Source organism: Anolis carolinensis, chromosome 1 (assembly GCF_035594765.1).
Source record: "Anolis carolinensis isolate JA03-04 chromosome 1, rAnoCar3.1.pri, whole genome shotgun sequence".
NCBI lineage: Eukaryota > Metazoa > Chordata > Lepidosauria > Squamata > Dactyloidae > Anolis > Anolis carolinensis.
In genome coordinates, this window is record NC_085841.1 from 284,331,159 (window position 1) to 284,350,225 (window position 19,067).

The window sequence follows — 19,067 nt, forward strand, 5'->3', positions numbered from 1 at the left end:
TGCAGTATTGCTGTTTTCTGCAAGGTTGAATTTTCCATGGCATACTGACTTTGTATGAATGTTTCCCACTTGGTAATACACTCTGAGCAATATCAAGACTCTGACAAAGGATGTTATCCTAACCAGCCCCCCCCCCCCCCCAGTCTACCAAACAACGCAGGCAGACTTCTGCTTGTCAATCTGTGATGCTTCTTTAGGGAATTGTTTTAGAACTGTTAAGAAATTGGAGGGGGGGGACCAGAGATGAAAAGAATCATATTCTGAGCTCATGATTTGAGTGAATATGGGAGAAAGTGGGGAAAAAAACATGTAGGATGGGATCTATCAAATTTACCTATGTTGAATCACTTCAGTGATGTGGAGCAATGGCCATTCCTATGGGTGGTCTCTTACCAAGCATTGACATTTCTCTCCCAGAATCCTACTTCATGATCCTGGCATAGTAATTTTTTAAAATTAATTTAATTATTAGAAATCCTGGAATTTCAAGATATCGCCACTCCATCTGATGAAGTCCAAAGTATAGGGAGGGCCAAATGAAATGGGGGAACCACAGCACAGATTAAAAGTGGTTATGAACACTAGTGCACAACATGTGAACTGTTTTCTAAAAAGGTTTGATGCAAGAAGTGTGTGTACATCTTATGTCACTTTCATAAATTCCCACCAGCCCTCACCCTTCTGGCTTTATTCATGAGAAACATTTAAAATGAAAGATGAGAAATCGGAATAACAAATAGTAAACAAATGTTTATTTCTGGAACAAGTGTCCCTTTTGATTGCATCAAGACACCGAGTTGAGTTAGTAATACTTAAGATGTTTTGAACTAGTCATTAACTGTAGTATTTTGAAAGCCAGACTGGAGCTGCTCATGCAGTCTGTTTGAAAGAACATGCATAGACCAAAATTATTGGAGGATAGATCAAAATGATCTAAATCTTCTTCTTTTGCTTGGATGCTAGTTCTGAAGCTCTGCAACTTTGGAGGGTCTACAAATGCAGCTTGCATGCACATACCACTAATATTGGTAATTGTTTGGACATACAAGTATTCAGAAATACAAAAAAGATATTTAACCAGCATTCATGTAATACATATTTCCTGAGAACAGAGTGTGCCATATGTCTTTGTAAGATAATTTGCATTCAATGCAACCACAGTAAACCAAACATAGCACAACATTTCTCCCAGCTAAAGCAAATAGCTATATATCAGCAAACTTTTGACGTGAATAATGCATATTTCTTTTTCTTAAAGAAAGGGCACAAGCAAGCATTTTAGTTATTTAAAAATGTCATGTGCTTTTGAAGTATGGAAAAAATGTTAATAGAAGCCCTCAAAACTGAAGTCACTAGACTTTCTATGTGTTCAGTGTGAATAACCAGAAACATGTGGCTTTAGTATTGTGGCCTGGATTACAATTGTGTATGAAATTTAAAAGAAAGCAGTTTTACAGTTTACGGTACAATCTCAAAAAGATGTACTCAGAAGTATTTTCTATTGAGTTCAATGGGCCTTCATTGTGTTGTGCCTTCAAGATGGCTCAGGCTTACTATAGGGCTTTCATGCAATATATATTCAGAGGAGGTTTCTTATTACTGCCTCTAAGGCTGTGAGAGTGTGACTTACCCGAGGTTATCCAGTGAGTTTCTGTAGCAAAGCAGGGCTTTAGCCTCTGGTCTCTTGGAGTCTTACTCCTGCAATCAAACTACTACACCATGTGGTCTCTTTTAAATGGGATTTGCTTTCTGGCAAAGTTCATAGGATCGCAGTCCTAATAGGTTGTAATCCATTGTTTGACTTAATAGTGCAATTTTAAGCATGCTTATTCAAAAGAAAGCCCCTGTGAGTTCAGTGGGATTTACTCTCTAGTAAGCATGTTTATGTGACCATCTTACACAAATTTACCTGCAACCTGTTTTAATATTTTAAAGAATAATCAAATGTTGACAAACAAAGCCATAGTGAACATTTTTACATGTTGGCGGCATGCTACATCAGTTCTAAAGCTTGGATCCAGCCAAGGCAAATAGTATTTAGGTAGACATAACAATAGCAAAATAAAGGTAACAAAGGTTATGCTTTACAGCACACACAGAAAGGGTGTACTTTACAATATATGTTCCTGATCAAAATTTAATGTGCATTCTCTCATGCACCCAGAGGTTTTCTGTGTAAGTAGGGTCTTCTATTCATTTCAGTTGAGGGCATCAGCACTGAAGTGGACCTGTGTATGTGCCCCATGTTTCTCCCCTGAGCAAAATGTATGGGGAAACCACGAAGAAGGGACATGGGGTAGTACAGAGCAGCTTCCATTTGCAGAAACAACCATTGGATGTGAGTATCTATCCATATAATGTTGGAATATAGACTGTCATTATTTAAAATAATTATATGATATAAATACAATAAGAAAATTTCCACAGAGTTAGAATAATGGTATATTCATCATAATTATATCACTTACAGTTCTTCATGAAAGCATAAGCTGTATATTCCCTGTAAGTGCTATAATACCATACCCACAACCCACATTTTTAATCTATAGAATTCATCTTAATGCCCATGTAAATGTATATGTTTGATATCATTGCTGTGCTCTTTCAATATAATGATAAGAATCTCGGCAAGTGGAAAATGTTTTAAGTTGACTTTGGTTGATATAAATAAGAAACATTTTGCCACCTGAATTTTTTACAAAAGAAAAAGGAGAAACATTTTGGTCTCCTGTGTACAAGTGAATCCTGCACACTTGTCTTTTAAAAAGTTTAATTATTCTTCTCTTCCCCATTTTGAAAAAAATAGTAATAAAAAAGAATCATAATTAGTAACTAATCACTAGAAGAAAGCATGACATAAAAACCATTAAGGCAGGGTAGACAACATACAGCCTGTGGCCTACATGTGGTCCTTAAACCTTCATCTGGAGTTGCCCCGTTGTCTCCCAAAATCACAGCACATTCCCAAAATTGGCAGTAACAGAAGGGTTCCGCCCCAAAGGGTTATGCTGTCTCCGCAGCCTGAAGGAGGTGTAGATTTCGATGTTAAAGGACTTTTGTTCTCCACAAAGGCATGTGAGTAGCAAAGTAAAAGTCACCACAAGAGTGTATAGTTTTCTTTTGAAGGATTTCAAAGAAAATTTTTAACAAGGCATAACTGAACACTACATAACCCATTTCCATGCTTTGATTTCACAAGGAGGACACTGTTTTAAATCAAGTCCTGCATCTCTGTCTCTATACCCTGAGCAAGCAAGCAAGTCATATTTTAGATTCTACCCAAACTGGATCTTGCACAAAGCAAATAATAACACTTGCTGCTTCTTTGCAATACAATGAGATACTTCAGCTTGATATTTCTGTGTATGTGAAACATAAAATCCATGTAGTTCAGAGAGAGAAATACTAGCCACACAGATATACTTCTGCATGCTCCCCCAGCATGCAGGACAGGACTGCTCAGCTTAGAGGTGCAAAGAGATGGCCCCTCTTTGCACATTGAATATCAACAGCAATGGAAAATGTCAGATTGCTCTTTCCCCCCTCAAAGAGTGCTGCATCAAGAGCAGAGCAATGGTAAAAGTCAGCATCTAAAGGGCTGTAAGCTGAGGTGGAAAATATACCACTTGTGCAGTTCCTATTGTGCAAATGCTGCACAGCCCATAAGCTGCATGGACAGCTGGTTATGTGAAACATGCTCCTGCCTTGGGGTGATATTCTCTGGGTACCCTATACTTTTCCCTATACAAGATTCTTGTATGAGATCAAGGGTTGCTCTACCTGCAGAAGTCAGCTTACTCATATTAAACAGGATCTCTGGATCCCTTTATTTGATCTTTCTATGAAACTGGTTTTGCTTTGATTTGAGAGAAACTGTTTCCCCCCCTAACTGAGTTATAAAGACAAAGAGACAAAAGGCAATGTGCAAACATCAAACTGCATAGTAAATATCGAACAGGCTGGTTTCCCTTTTAAAGGGCAGAGCCACATCCACAATCTCAGCAAGAGACCAGGACAAACCTGACAAAAACAGGAAGCCTCAAGGACTGTGATATAGCATTAATTTATGGCCACAAAGGCAACAATTACTCTCACTTGATTTTTATCCAGAGGCAATATGAATTATTTTGAGCAAGTAAAAGCTGTGTTACATCATATATATTTTTTTCAAAATAAAAAAGTCATACTCTTGTAATAGGAGTTGTATGCATAACCATTTCTTTTAAAAAAGTTATGTTCTGGATGCCCTTCTCATCTTATTAGATTGGTGTCCAGAAAATTTAGCTCTTACTGTGATTTCAGCTGAGCTAGAATTCATTCCCCAGTGTGTCATTTTTTTAGCACACACCATTAATGGTACATATCTGCCTTGTCTGTTGGTAACACAGCTTTTCCAGTTGACAGCAAAGCCTGATAATGATATTTCCCAAGAGCAGCATATACAGAAGATTGGATTCCTTTGTCACTTTTTCAAATCCCACCTTCAGTTTTCACTAGGAGTGCTCAGTCCTGCAATCCCTTTTGCTTCATATCCATTAAGGCCATTCGTGGTGATACTGTTTCCCATTCTTTTTCCGTTCTCTCTGCAAATGCTCCAGTTCAGCCTCATACATCATTTCCTGAACTAAATATTTCTCTCTTCTCATTCTGTCACACAAGTCTTTGGGCATATCTGGGATTAGGTAGGCGATGAAAGATTTTATTCCAAAAACAAGGTGCTGAAAAAAGAGAGAACACAACATTTCAAAGTACTTTGTCTAATCTAGATCGTCTTGAATCATGGCTGTATAGGGATGTAAGATGAGAATATAGGCAATGTGGATGAGAATATTTGAATAACGGACAAGGTCTATCACATAATTTATAATGAAAGAGTCAGTCATTGGAATATTCGAACTTAAATCATGGAATTCAGCCATCTGAACTCCCAACATGAAATAAAGAGACCAGAAACACCATTTAGGGGAATCAAACAGTAAGACATGACTCTTAGTTTATTAGCCACCTAAGTGAGAAATGTCCCTGGGCCAGGTGGACAGACGGGCACCCAAGATCCCAAAGGTTATCGAAATTCCTTTGGTGTACCTCTTGGTTGATCATAAGTGGAAGGCCATTCTGAGGGTGTTCCCTCCCAAATCTCACAGTTTTAAAGAGAACTCTCATTCCAGCCCCAAGGGTAGCTCACTTTTCAGGGCTTGCCTCCAAAAACTATTATTTGGGGGGGGGGGGATGCCATGGTATCTAGTGGACTATTTCACCTTTACCATGCCACCAAAAGGAACAAGCATCCACCTAGTCCTTTTTTCCCAACAGGCTGGCCCACATGCTCTTTATTCCGTCTTTTAAATCATTTGTAATTACAGAAGTTTCCCCTCCTCTAAGAGGTGTACTCCATTGGCCCTATAGAACTCTGACCGTTCAAGTACAATCTCCATATGGGGGATCACCCAGCCCTCAGTTTTCCCCCGTGGCAATTCTGGGGGCTGGGTGATCCTCCATATGACCTTCCATCGATCTTTTTGGGTTAACAATCTTCATGTCCACCTTCGGGTCAAATCAATCTTTTGGGGATTACAATCCCTGCTTTTCCTGTAGAAACCCACATCATGCTGAAATTTATTTATTTATTTACATCACTTTTACCCTGCCTTTCTCTCTGAGGAGACTCAAAGCGGCTTACAGTAAATAGGCAAAAATTCAATGCCTAAAAACAATGTAAAAACAACAATTCATATAAAACAATCTACAAACAACAGTTCATATAAAATAACTACATTTCCGCTGTACAGTTAAAATAAACTTGCCTGCTTGATATTGCAATCTATGGAAATACTGTCATCTTGAAATAAAGATTTATTTATTATTTAATGTACATATTATTTATTAAAGCATTAAATAATAAATAAATGGCTCCCCATTTATTCTTCTCAGTTTGACTTACCTCAAATACAATAATGAAAGCTAGACGAGCAGCAAGAACATGCCAGAACTGCAAGGTGAACTCATAAGGATTTGAACTCCATGGGGGTGCTCTGTAATCTCTATACCTGTAAAGAAACAAAAGGAAATAATGTTGCTTTGGGAAGATATTTTCTGGATTCATACATACAACCTCATTGTCATGTATGAGTAATTACTGATCTTATACCAAAGTGGAATGAAGGTAAGTTGTAAGGCTGCCTGCATTCCCAAAATAAATCAATGGCTTCAAATTCATCTACAAATGAAAATGCTTGCAAATGAAGGAAAATGAGATAATATAGGCTCTAAGAGTCTGACACTGCCTAGCTGGACTCTGTTTTTGACCAAAAATGTTTTGTGTTTCATTTAGATTGGGGACACCACTAACAAATGGGTTTTATACTTTCAGATATAGGAGAATAAAAAAAATGTGTAAACCCTTCCTTTTTGTAATTCCAGAATTAGCAACCCTGATATCATCACATATCTTGCCTGAGTCTCTGCTGACCATTCTTTACAAGGATTCTTCACAAGATTCTGCATCTGCAGGCAACATGAATTCTATATAGACAAGGTTTCTTCTCATTTCCCAATGCTGCTTTCTTGCAAAATTCAGAGATTGAAAGATCTCAAAAGTGTGTATGATGTGAGGTCAATTTGGCTGTCCTGATAAAAGTATTATACAAATCCACACATGGATGTCAGGACACCGAGGTCAATATTAGTGAAACAAAAGTGAAAATGAATTATGCATTAGAGGGAAATGACATATAACTCATTGTTTGAGATCCACATTTCTTTTAGGTTGTGTGGTACCACAACAATATGTTTGGTTGTTTAAAGTTCTAAGACAAAAGGCTACTCTCTGTTTCAGTGATGTGCACAGCTCTGTCAAGGGGCTGAAGCCCTTCCTCTATGATTTGCCAGATTAAGCAGCTAAATTATGTCTGAAGTTACTGAGATGGGTAGTAATTGCTGGGATATTAGTGATTTTATGTACATTTATAGGGCTATGTTTTATTGCCCTTGCCCTTGATGGTATATGTTGATGTTCCACTCTTTTCACAATAGAGTGGAACATCAACATATAACATCAAGGCAAGGGTAATAGAACATAGCCCTATAAGGTTATCATAAGTGTTATTTATTTATGGAGAGAGTTTCAGTCTACTTTTTCCAAATGCTATTTTTCACTGACTCTAAAATGAGTTTTAGTTATTTATTATATTTTCCTTGCATTTTTGGTCTTTGAGATCTATCTTTTTTTTATAGTTTGTATTATTGTAAATGGCTTCAAGGCTTAGAAAATTATATCTAGCAATATATGACAAAATATTTTTAAATAAACCAAAATATATGTTAATAATACATATAAATATAAAAATGATTAATAGAATTCACTTCAAAGGATATTTGGTTGAGCAGTTTCAAAACCCTAACCTCAATCCCATATCATTTTTTCAGTGTTCAGATTAATTGTTAATCTAATAAAATCAAAATGGATTCAAACATCTAAAAATTTTATGAGGTTCTTCCCAGCTAAAAGGAATCATCTTGTTTTTGTATTTATGTAAGTTATTTTTATATTACTTACCTGCAGTATCCTGAATATCCCATACCAAGCTCACTCAGATCAAATATTGATAAGCTGCTATTGACATATCCCCTCAAACATCTGGAAAAAAAACACCAAGTAAGTATTTCAAAATGAAGGTTATTACAGATTGCGCCCACAAAGCCTATTCTATTCACTTTCCTGGCCATTGCCTACAGTTATTATGCCATGCCTTTCACATTGTCAGTGGAGCCTCTGGTGGCTCAGTGTGTTAAAGCGCTGAGCTGCTGAACTTGCAGACCGAAAGGTCCCAGATTCAAATCCGGGGAGCGGAGTGAGCGCCCACGGTTAGCTCCAGCTTCTGCCAACCTAGCAGTTTGAAAACATGCAAATGTGAGTAGATCAATAGGTACCGCTCCGGCGGGAAGGAACGGTGTTCCATGCAGTCATGCTGGCCACGTGACCTTGGAGGTGTCTATAGACAATGCCAGCTCTTCGGTTTAGAAATGGAGATGAGCACCAACCTCCAGAGTTGGACACGACTGGACTTAACATCAGGGGAAACCTTTACCTTTACCTATCACATTGTCAGTGGATAATGAGGGCAAAATTATGCTGCAAGGAACCCTCAAAACATTGACATTTATGTTCAGAAGAAATATGCATACCCTCCAAACATTTCACAGATGCAAACTCAGATGTGTGGCCAAGCAATGCCAAAGAGTGGACAAGATGTTAGAAGTTATTAATGGGGGGGGGGGGGGAGGGAAGCAAGGGCCACAATAGGCTGCAGCCATTTGCTTTTGCATACACCTACTGAGATGTTCTACTCTCTCCTCTCTCTCCCACTGAAATTTTGCACATTGAACTCAGCTTACAGTAACAGATGTAAGCTGAAGGTAAAAGGAGATTGTAAGGATGTTATGAGTTATTGGGAATTATTGATATGATTTTATTTGTTTATTAAAAGGAAAAAGGGGAGTTATGTATTGATGAAGACAGGTCTCACATGGAAGCCAGCTGTGTTCAGCGGGTTGCCATGGCAACGTAACCTCTCTCTGGAGGAAAAAGGGGCGTGGCTAAGATGACAGTTGGAGCAGACTCCCTTTTAAAAAGTTCAGTTGCTGTGGGGGTTTAAAAAGGACAGTTGCGGTTAGGTTTTGGAAAGATTAGGAGCTGTGGAAATCAGCTAAGGACGGCAGCTTATGGTCACTCAGGGGAAAGGCTGGGAATATAAGCTGACCGGGGGAGTTTAGTATACTGTGTTGAAGAGAAGTTATTTAAGAAATATCCATTCAAGAAAGACTACATTGTAACTTAAGATCCGGAACGTTTACTGATTGAAACCATACGCTTATGTACCAAAAATAAACTTGAATTTTGTTATTGTTCATAAAGATAAGTCTCCTTGCCTCTCTGTAAGCCTGTTACCTCACGTTGGTGGCAGTTACCGTACCTATCTATATAAGTTACCGTACCTATCTATATAAGTTACCGTACTTTTCTATATAAGTTACCATCTTTACTCATTTAAACCCATCAGTTCTGTTATCCTTCCTTATCCACTAAACCCTCCCTGTCATACATTCACACATCCTCCACCCCTCCCTCTCATACGCGCGCACATCTCCTCAATTGGAGGCAGTGGTGGGATTCAAAAAAAAGATTTCCCCCTGCCTGAGTTGAGTACCACAAATTGGGCTCTCTTCAATTGGTGGCAGCGGTGGGATGAAAAGGGATTCCTCCCTGCCTCACCTCTCTTCAGAGATAATGGGAGGGAGACAGAGAAAGTAAGACATTTTAAGAACAGCTGAAAAAGTAGAATGACAGAGGATTAATCTGGAATATTCTTGCCAAATTGGAACAGTTGGAAAGGATGAGTATGTGTGTAAGTTTTAATTTAAATATAAGAAGACAAAACTGTTGGTAAATAAATGTCTGCAAGCTGCACATTCAGTTTTGACACACTGACAAGCTCATTGGTGATCAATGAAGGTAGAGCTTTTTTCAAAATGAAAAATTTGGGATCCTGGCAATAATGGTGCTAAATGAAAATATAAAAACAGCTTTTGTGCACCAAATTCTATTGTCCTCAAACACAATATCAGTCTGCATGCAAACTACTGTGCATGAGGACCACAGTAATGAAATAATGGATGCAACTGTTGACATGAAAAGTGGGGTATAATGGTAGGGGATAAGAGTGATGATTGCTGACCCTATTTTCTGGATAGATTTTTTTTTGGTTATATGGGTGGAAGCTGTCCTGGAAGGGAAACTGCCTGTGAAATCTTCTTGAACAACTTAGTATGGGGCAAAGAATTTCAACTGTGTCCAGGTAATACTTATTGAAGTCTTACTACATTTCAGGGGAAACCTTTACCTTTACCTTACTACATTTCAAGAAGGCTTCTACTTTCATCTATTTTTCTACAAGCTTCTATGCCAGGCTGCACCAAGTATTCTGTGGCCTGTGTGTACCCCAGAGTATGCGAAGAATTCTTACAATGCACACCATGACCTAAAAAGATGTTATGCCTTCTGTGGCCTTCAGGCATGGATAAGTGTACACTCATGAATAAAATGCCTTGAAAACTACTATGACCATGGGGAAGACCTGATCCACTCAGTGAAGTACAGATCTCTGATTTGTGTTTATGACATTTGCAAGTAGCCAAATGGAATTGGCTTTATAAGGTTCTAATAAACATATTTACTAAGCATGTGCAATAAAAATGGTTCTAAACAATGTTCAAAAGTAGGAGCACTGCTGCTTCACTTCTAAAGTCCTTTCTGAATTTTGTGGTTAAAAATTTCAAAACTTTACAAAACTTCTGAATCTTTGTAAGTACCTCATTAATGGTGGCCGTGCATGTGCATTAAGGAAAACATGACTGTTAATGGGGAAACCTGAGGGGCTTCTTTCTCCCTCATTTTTGAGCTATCCTGATGAAACTTGCTATAGTGATAGAACACATTTTCCTTTACCTTTTGATTCAAATTCTTAATATTGGGGTGGGGGACAGTAAGCAGGTGGGTTAAAACTCGCTTCAAATTGCTAAACTTCTGAATTAGATCCGAATTTAAAGAAATTCTAAACCAAACACACAACCCTAATATTTAGAAGCTGATATCCAACTGACTGGAATCAAGCTTCAGAAGCACCAGGAAAAAGAAAATGTCATGCAAAAGTTAAATATTGGGCCTTTGATGGTACATAAAATCATCTCTGAAGAAAATTTAGCACCATATAACTCAGAGTGTTATATAGAGGGAGAAAATGTAAATGATGTCTACCACATTATACTATAATCTCTTTTACTTAATTTATATGTCATTTGAAGTTAGATTGCAAGCAAACAAAGAGCAATTTCTGTAAAAACGCAGAATTTGTCATTTACTTTGGGGAGTTAGATATTATCTGAGTGAGAATGAAGTAAATACATTCAACAGGTGAATTGGTCTCATTCAGTTTATGATCAAACCAGGTTTATGTCAAATTATTTTAATGACAGTATTTGATGAAGATATGATGAAGCTAAGGTCTGAAGCTCATTCTTTTATTCCTCCCCGTTTGAGAAATATGGGAGACATTGCAAAGAAGGTTAAGGCCAGGAAACAGCTATGGATGATGAAGCAGAATTAGAAAAAAAAACAACAGCTATCTGTGCTAAGCAATAGTCCCTTCACACATACCCACCTATTAAATGTGTAACTGAAAAGCCAAAGAATAAGAAAACATATTGTCAGTTCAAGTATGAGTTGTGATAGTAACATCGATGTGTCCAAATAAAATATCATACATTTTTACCAATTGAATGCTAAAATAATGTAATTAGCATAAGAGCAGCTGGCATTTTCTCTAACTTCAATTAGTCCAACGGGAGGCAGCCAGGTTAATAACCGGAGCGGCATACAGGAAGTGTACTAAACCTCTGTTACGTCAGCTCCACTGGCTGCCGATGAGCTACCAAGCACAATTCAAGGTGCTGGCTTTAGCCTATAAAGCTCTAAACAATTCCGGCCCAGCTTACTTGTCCGAACGTGTCTCACGCTATGACCCACCTCAAAATTTAAGATCTGCAGGTGAGGCCCTGCTGGCGGTCCCACCAGCCTCAAAGGTGCGGCTGGCGGGGATGAGAGACAGGGCCTTTTCAGTAGTGGTTCCCCGCCTATGGAATGCCCTCCCAAATGATATCAGGCAGGCTCCTTCCCTCCTATCTTTCCGTAGAAAAGTTAAGACCTGGTTGTGGGACCAGGTCTTCGAACAATAATAGCAGCATCAGTTACTACTATATGCTTTAGAACTCAATGACAGACCCAGTTTTTTTAGAATCGAAATGCACCAATTGTATATTTATATGTATATTTTTATGAATGTTTATTGTATTTAATTTTAATTGATTGAAAGTTCTGTATTATTTTTATATGTGTGTTTTTATTGTAAGTCACCCTGAGTCCCCTATTGGGTGAGAAGGGCGGGATACAAGTACTGTAATAAATAAATAAATAAATAAATAAGCCACCTTTTGTGTTGAATTCTGCAATATGTACAAGTAGAAATATTGTGGTTTGTAATCCACCCTCTCCCCCTAACATCCCAGTAAAAATCTTGGGATGAGACACCATGGGTCCCTGGTGTCTTGTTATGTAAATCGTAACATTTTCTTTTCAGATGTGGAAGCTAAATCACACTTCCAAAAAACAAAACAAAAAACTTCATAGACAAACATGGTAAAAGCTTCACAAGAAGAAAATGCTGTCAATGAAGAATAGTTCAGCAGCTGAAACAAACATCTGTGTTATAAGTTGCATCCAGTAGTAATGATGTGCATCATTCAAGAGTCCTATTTTTTTTTCTGATGCCCTCTACTTATTTTAGCTAACTTTACCATATCTGATATCACTCTGGTGAGTTCACTTATTCAGAGGGGCAATTTTAGGGATGTGACATGAAGGGGCTATAGTGAGTATTTAAATGACTATTTAAAATGGGTTGTCTTGCCTTGACCTCTATTAGTGCAAAACCATCCTCATCCAGGCATGGAAGCATTTTTTCTCACATTGACCTGTTTAAATACAGAGGTCTTCTCCAAGTTTTTCCTTCCTATTAATTCAGCAGTTAAATTAGGCAGGAAGATTTGGTCTGTGGAGATGCATATGTAAATATTTTCTCCAAGGTGATGGAAATAGCATTCTCTATATGTTTCTGGGTCAATAATAATAATAGAGTAGGTAGACCTTTGGTCACCTTTTTCTAGTATTACAGTGCTATTAATTGGATGATCTTAGTGATCTAATATAGAATTAATATTATGGTTGATTTCTGATCCTGCTTGCATTGCCCTCTGTACAAACAATTACATCTAGTGTAGCAAGTGTAACAAAAATGTCAACTGTACAATCAAATAAAAGTGAGGAAAAGGGTGAAGGAGGAGAAAAAAGGAAGAAAGAAGTAGAAGCATCTAATAAAAATGTGTCAACATGATAACAAAATAAATAACCACCTAAAGAGATGTATAAAGAAAGTATACTACTTACTTTTCCTGTCTGTATCCTTGATCAACACAGGGTCCATATTTATATGCATATACAAAACGTGGGATGTAGTCAGATGTAATGGCAATAACAAAAGCATTGGTGATTACAGCCAAGACTCCTATTCCTTCAAGGATCCCATACCAAATACCTAGGAGATAATATTTAGGATAAGATGAAATCCAAAACCAGAAACACTGGACATGGGTCATCTTATAGATTGTAGGCTCATATTCCAAAGATGATTTTGCTTTGGTTCAAATCAAGATTAATAGTGGGGTTTCTCAATAGTCCTGCCCAAAAAGGGTAGTTGAAGGATTGGGCTTTAGCCAGTAATGTCCATCAGGCACCAGAAGGAGCACTGTTAGTAGAACAGGTTTATATCCTCCAGCACATAACTCTGAATCTGCTCCAGAAGGCTGAACAGGACTTATAACATTACATTTTTATAAGTAAGTCATTCCTGCTTTTTTATAGTGTTAAAGAAGTGTATAAATTATTTGACTTTATAATTAATGTGTTTTTATATACTGCACTAACTGTTGTATTGCTTGTTATTTTTCTATAATCTTTTATTACTCAAAACCTTGTCCCAGTAAATTAGGGTTGATGAGAGAAGGGCATAAAACCTGAAAAATTCCTGTCAACATGCCTAAAAATGCCCTTTTGCTCATTATATTTTATTTATTTCCATCATTTCTATGCCGCCCTTCTCACCCGAAGGGACTCAGGGCGGCTCACAATCTGGCAAAGTTCAATGCCGTATACAATACAAAAAATAAAACATAGGCAATTAAAACAATTAATTTAGCATAATACAATAAATACATTTAAAACAGTACAATAAAAATACTTAATAGCAGCCAGAACATACAAGTAACAAATCTCAAGTAACCCTATTAACTGTGACTAGTTATGTTTATTTATTACCTTTCAAAAATCAGATTAGGAATAACAGCACTATTTAAAATTGATATACAATGAACAATGATTTCCCATTGTTTTAAAAATATTTTTAAGGACACTTGATAGGAATTTTTGCTTATATGACTTTCTTATGTGTTTCTTTCTAAAAAAAAATTAAGAGAGTAGTAGTAGTAGTAGTAGTAGACAAACAAGTAACATATTTCCATCAATGTAAAGAGTACTTAAACACTGCAATGAGTCATAATATGGACTACTTTAAAAAGTTGCCTTCCAAGACATGAGAGTAACTCAGTTCTAATACAACAATGTTAAATTTTAAACATCACATTGCCCCACTCATGCTATTAAAAAACAAATGAGTTGCCTCCGATTTTACTATTTATATTGGAAGATCTTTCAAAGAGGAGTTGCAGGTGGTCTGTGGTCAAAGGACAAAGGAAAGAAATCTTACTGTATTGTTGTGACTGCGCCTTCGGGGACTATGGATGATGGTGGTGGGATCAGGAGAGGAAGGAAAAACCTTCGCGAGGAGGGCTCATTGGAGGAGTTGCGCAGGAAAAGGATTAGAGAGCTCAATGGGGAATCTTCTGAGGAAGATTCAGATGGGGAGTTTGGGGAAGAAATGGATGCTGGTGAACAGGTGGTGGCTGAGGAAGTGGGCACTGAATGGGCACGGCCACCGGAGATGTCTGGGGAATTGGGGCCTATGGATACTACTGAACCTTGGGTATCTTCAGGAGCAGATCCCACTTGGGCTGCTTGGAGAAGGAAGGATGGATCTTTAAGTGTGCATGGGGTTGAGTGTGGGCAGGATGATTGGAACTCCGACGAGCAATTAGGCATGCCTGATCCACGAGCCCTAGCTGTGTGGAGTTCTGACTCTGAGTTAGATCTGGGACACCTGCTGTTTAGGTGTGGGTGTTTGGACACCCAAGAGGAAGGGGAATAAATTGGGAATGTTTGGTCACTTCACTTTGCGTGTGGCAAGGTGTTGCTGAAGCGCCATTGGGATTTCTGTTCGTTCAAGAAGACTGGACTGGGACTTTGCTTCTGATGTAAGTTATCTGGGTTGCTCTGCAACGGAGGGCTGGAACTGTGTGGGTTTCCCTGGACTGCACTCTGATTACTATTTCTAGCTGCTGTTACCTTCGTTGCCTTGGCTCTTTGTGCCATTTTGTGGACCTGGTTTTGATTACTGCACCCTTTTGGACCCTGGACTGGAACTCGACCTTGCTTCTGCCTTCGCCCTTTGATTGATGTCTACCCACGGCTCTTGACTACTGGCCTGCCTTCCTGACCCTGCTGCTGTCTCCTGCCCTGACCTTGGATCAACCTGACGACGCCTCTTCGCCTTTTCCTAGGAGCTCTTGGCATTATCTGCATCCTTGAAGCAGTTTGCTGCAGTTCCAGTTTATTTGTTCTCAGACCAGTTTGGTGATTCTTTTGAGAACTGTCCCTTTAAATCCACAGAGCCGGCTGTTTGCAACAGAAAGGGCTTGGACCCACAGTGCCTTTTGCACCGGCTCTAAGTTTGTTTTCCTTGGCTTTGTTTTCCTGTTTGGAGTTCCAGATTTAAGCTACTAATTGTAGCTCTTGGAAGGTTTTTGGAAGGTTCCAAGTTCTTGTTTTTTTTTTGTCTATTTTTATAAGCCAACTCAATTTGTTTTAGAAGCTGAATTGAAGCACCTTTTTAGTTTTATCTGAATATTTGCGTGGATAATCTGGTTGGCTTGTTAAAACATACTTTTGATATATTTTTTTGTTTGGACTGCTTTTAAACACTGATAGTTAAGTGTTTAAAGTTATCTTCTGTGTTTATGTTTACTTTTTGGCCTATCTCCTGAATAAACTCTGTTTTGTTCATTAATTGGCATCTGACTCTTGACATGTATTATCATAAATCTGACTGCACTATGTTTCTGTTTTATGCCCAGCACTGTAGAATTAGGATTTACAATTAATATAACCCTTTTCACCATGCCCTTCATATCTAAAAACAGGGCTATGTTATGAAGATGTTGCCTATTTACTTAGCAGTATATAAATCTGAGAGAAATCCACGAATAGAAAACAAACATTTTTCCTCAAGTGAATCTAAAATGGGACAGTATTTCTTGGAAATCGCTTTTTGTGCAATGAATAGGACTAGTGTCAAGTAGATTTACTATGCTTGTGTCAATGGTTGAACGTATGATAAAATATAAATAAAAACACAAAAACAACAGGAAGGCAAGTCTACATGTCTAAACTAATTTTTTTTAAAGAGAGAAATAAATTATAGATGAAAACATGTTAACAATTCACACAAATAACAGGAATACCTTAACTGGTTTTACAACAACATCAATATATTACCAGTATGCAAACTGTGATCATGGGGATACAAGCAGCTGCTCCCATCTTAATACTGTTTTTGTAGCCTTAATCTGTCCACGCACTCTGACCATCATGTATTATTTCCAAAAAAGAGCAAACTGTGTCTCCAGGAGAATGAATTCCCCATACGGTTAAACATTTTCCCTCCAGTTTTTGTGGCATTTTTGTCAGTAACATGGTGTCCAGGTGCATCATAGTTGCCCACCCTATACAGATAGTTAACTCTTTAAAAAATCCTCGTCTCTAATTCACATTTCTTTTGTAAAAACTGTAGATCATGTTTCACTTTAAAATATTCACAAACTAAGTTATTCATTCTAAAATACATAGTTTTAAAATTACAAACTAGATTAACCCACATGCTGTAATGCAATGCGCTTTGTCTCACCTATATCTGTTGCTCTTGCAGGCATCGGCCGCCTCCATTGTGTAACAAATTTATATGCATCAAGCCTGATTTCTATGATATTGTTAAGCAATGCCAGTAGAGGTGCAAGTGGAAAAGCAGCAACAAAAATAGTAGTAAAGCCAAACTGTAGAACTGGAAAGAAAGTCCAGAGATTAGAAAGTGGGGAGGAAAGAGCATTATGTCAAAAATATGACTGGAAAAAAAAACTTTATGACCATTAATCTGTCAGTGTCCAGCATAAGAAAAACAGTATCTCTACAGTTATGCTCACCCATCTCTAAATACTCATCCATCAGACCATGGAGATTCATGGGCTGTAGATTCCAATCTTTTTCCCATTGAGGTAGAGAAAATTTATGCTCCAGTAACTGGCCTCCTTTCTTGATCTTGCGCCGTGACCACCAGTTTTGTAGTAACCTAGATTGGATACTCAGAGTGTGAAATCTATGCCACTTGCAATAAGTATGAAATCATTCTGATGATGTCTTTATTAATCATTATCTTCCTAAATGTGCATTGAATTGCTCTTATTTTTTGTGAACCTTTGTCTCCTAAGAGGAGGAAATCACTGTTGGTTTAGTGATTCATCAGGTCATTACAAATTTAACCCTTCAAACATTCTTGGAGAATTTTTCAAAATACATCACTGTTCAAAACTGTACAAGTGGGCAAATGTGACCTTAGGACAGCAGATGACCTCCTAAGACTGTTGTTATATGCTTGAACACTACTTCCCAAAAACTCCTCAGATGCCCTCTTTCCTGACAAACAGGAAACTGCCTCCAGGAACAGCGATTCACCAATTAATTAATATTACATAAATTTTAAGCTCTGAACTATACCATCAATAAATGTGCATTTTTTCAGATACACAGAAGTGGACTTCTGGTCATTCTGTTCCCCTAATTTTCAGTCTAAATTTCTGTAATATTTCATGTTTGTGGATAAGTATAACATCCAAAAGATACTTGGCATATAGTCTGAATTCTGCATCAGCTACTTGGTTAAGTGTATAAGGAACTTCTCCTGACTTGACATCTCCCCTCAACCCCTCCCTCCCATCATTCACTCACACCCAATTATTAGTAGAATGGACTGTCTTCTCTCTATCCAGGTGATGCCCATCAAAAGTGGTGGTGAGAAGATATGATTCTGCTAATAGTGTCAAAGTCTTGAGTAAATAGTGATTGGGAATATGGTAGAGTTACCCAGATTTACTAATCTGTAACTGTTTATTATTCACAGTTACTGCTTAGTCACAATTTTGAGACTATTGCCATGATCATAGCTCTTTCCCACAACCTACTTTACTGGGCAACAGTTACGTGGGGAAAAGGAGGTCCATTCTGTTACCAATCAGAACACAGCTGAATTAATTTACATCTGATTTATGTGGAGGATGTGTCAGGTCAGGAGAAGTTATTAAATAGTTGATACAGAATTTTGGTCAACATTTATATCACCATCTATTTATAGAAAATGGTACCTTCTATTCTACTTACGGATAGCCAAGCTCCATAAAGTTGTTCCACATTTGTTTTAAAACCATGATAACTCCCATCTGCAAGCAGAGGTCTATCAAGCAGCCACTAGGATGACACTAAAGGAAGAAATGTTAATATATTCAAATTTCCTAAGGGATTTTAGCGTTAAGTGATTTACCAGATTTGTAAGAAAAAAAATAATCCATATAAATATACAGTTCTTTTTTATTATATTATGCAATATTCATCTGTTAAGAGCAAATTGAAATAAATTGTGTGATGTTGGCTGCTGGTATGAATGAAAAAGACTTTACCTCTTCCAATCTCCATCTGTTAAAAAGTTTGTTGTATTTTCCAGGACGTCCAGCAAATCTGTAAAATGAGATTTCTATTTGTGAGTGAAACTTGGACGGGAAAAATTGCTTTTAAATATCTGAAAGATGTTTAAGTTAATTTTTGATTAATTTTTAAACTCAGTATATTTTTGTTATGGTGTGTGCTGGAAAAGTGTCTCTACTTCAAGGGGCTACTGTTCAACACTAATTGTAAACCTATTTGTCTAGAATGAGTTTTGTCAATGTCACATTGCATGTTTTATGTTATGACATCCAAAATATTGATAAAGGGAAATATGTAGACTTGATGGCACAAAGAGTAAAGAGTTTGAGGACAATGAGGGCAGAGAAGAATAAATAAAATGGCAGCAAAGAGTGACAGGAATGAGAAGAAGAAAGGAGCATGGGACAATACTGAATGCAATTCAGAAAACACATTGTGCATTCACACATATTCACGTATTTACTTGAGTATAATGCAT

At 37.6% G+C, this 19,067-nt stretch overlaps 1 protein-coding gene and 1 long non-coding RNA gene across 5 annotated transcripts in view; both read right to left on the reverse strand.

Moving 5' to 3' along the window:
• Positions 1 to 730: 730 nt before the first annotated feature.
• ano3 (anoctamin 3) overlaps positions 731 to 19,067 on the reverse strand; it is a 332,479-nt gene continuing 314,142 nt past the window's right edge. For all 4 annotated transcript variants that reach the window (XM_062981001.1, XM_016995634.2, XM_062981076.1 and 1 more), the window contains 8 exons: positions 18,565 to 18,622; positions 18,269 to 18,366; positions 17,038 to 17,183; positions 16,746 to 16,898; positions 13,058 to 13,205; positions 7,556 to 7,636; positions 5,942 to 6,047; positions 731 to 4,718 (listed from right to left, as the gene is read on the reverse strand). In XM_062981001.1, the coding sequence (XP_062837071.1) occupies positions 4,536 to 4,718; positions 5,942 to 6,047; positions 7,556 to 7,636; positions 13,058 to 13,205; positions 16,746 to 16,898; positions 17,038 to 17,183; positions 18,269 to 18,366; positions 18,565 to 18,622 (973 nt within the window). In that variant the 3' untranslated portion in view covers positions 731 to 4,535. The remainder of the gene's footprint in view (positions 4,719 to 5,941; positions 6,048 to 7,555; positions 7,637 to 13,057; positions 13,206 to 16,745; positions 16,899 to 17,037; positions 17,184 to 18,268; positions 18,367 to 18,564; positions 18,623 to 19,067) is intronic.
• LOC134299271 (uncharacterized) lies at positions 8,684 to 13,051 on the reverse strand. The gene is made up of 2 exons (XR_010006461.1): positions 9,017 to 13,051; positions 8,684 to 8,972 (listed from the first exon to the last, which is right to left on the reverse strand). It is a non-coding gene; the product is annotated as an uncharacterized LOC134299271 (long non-coding RNA).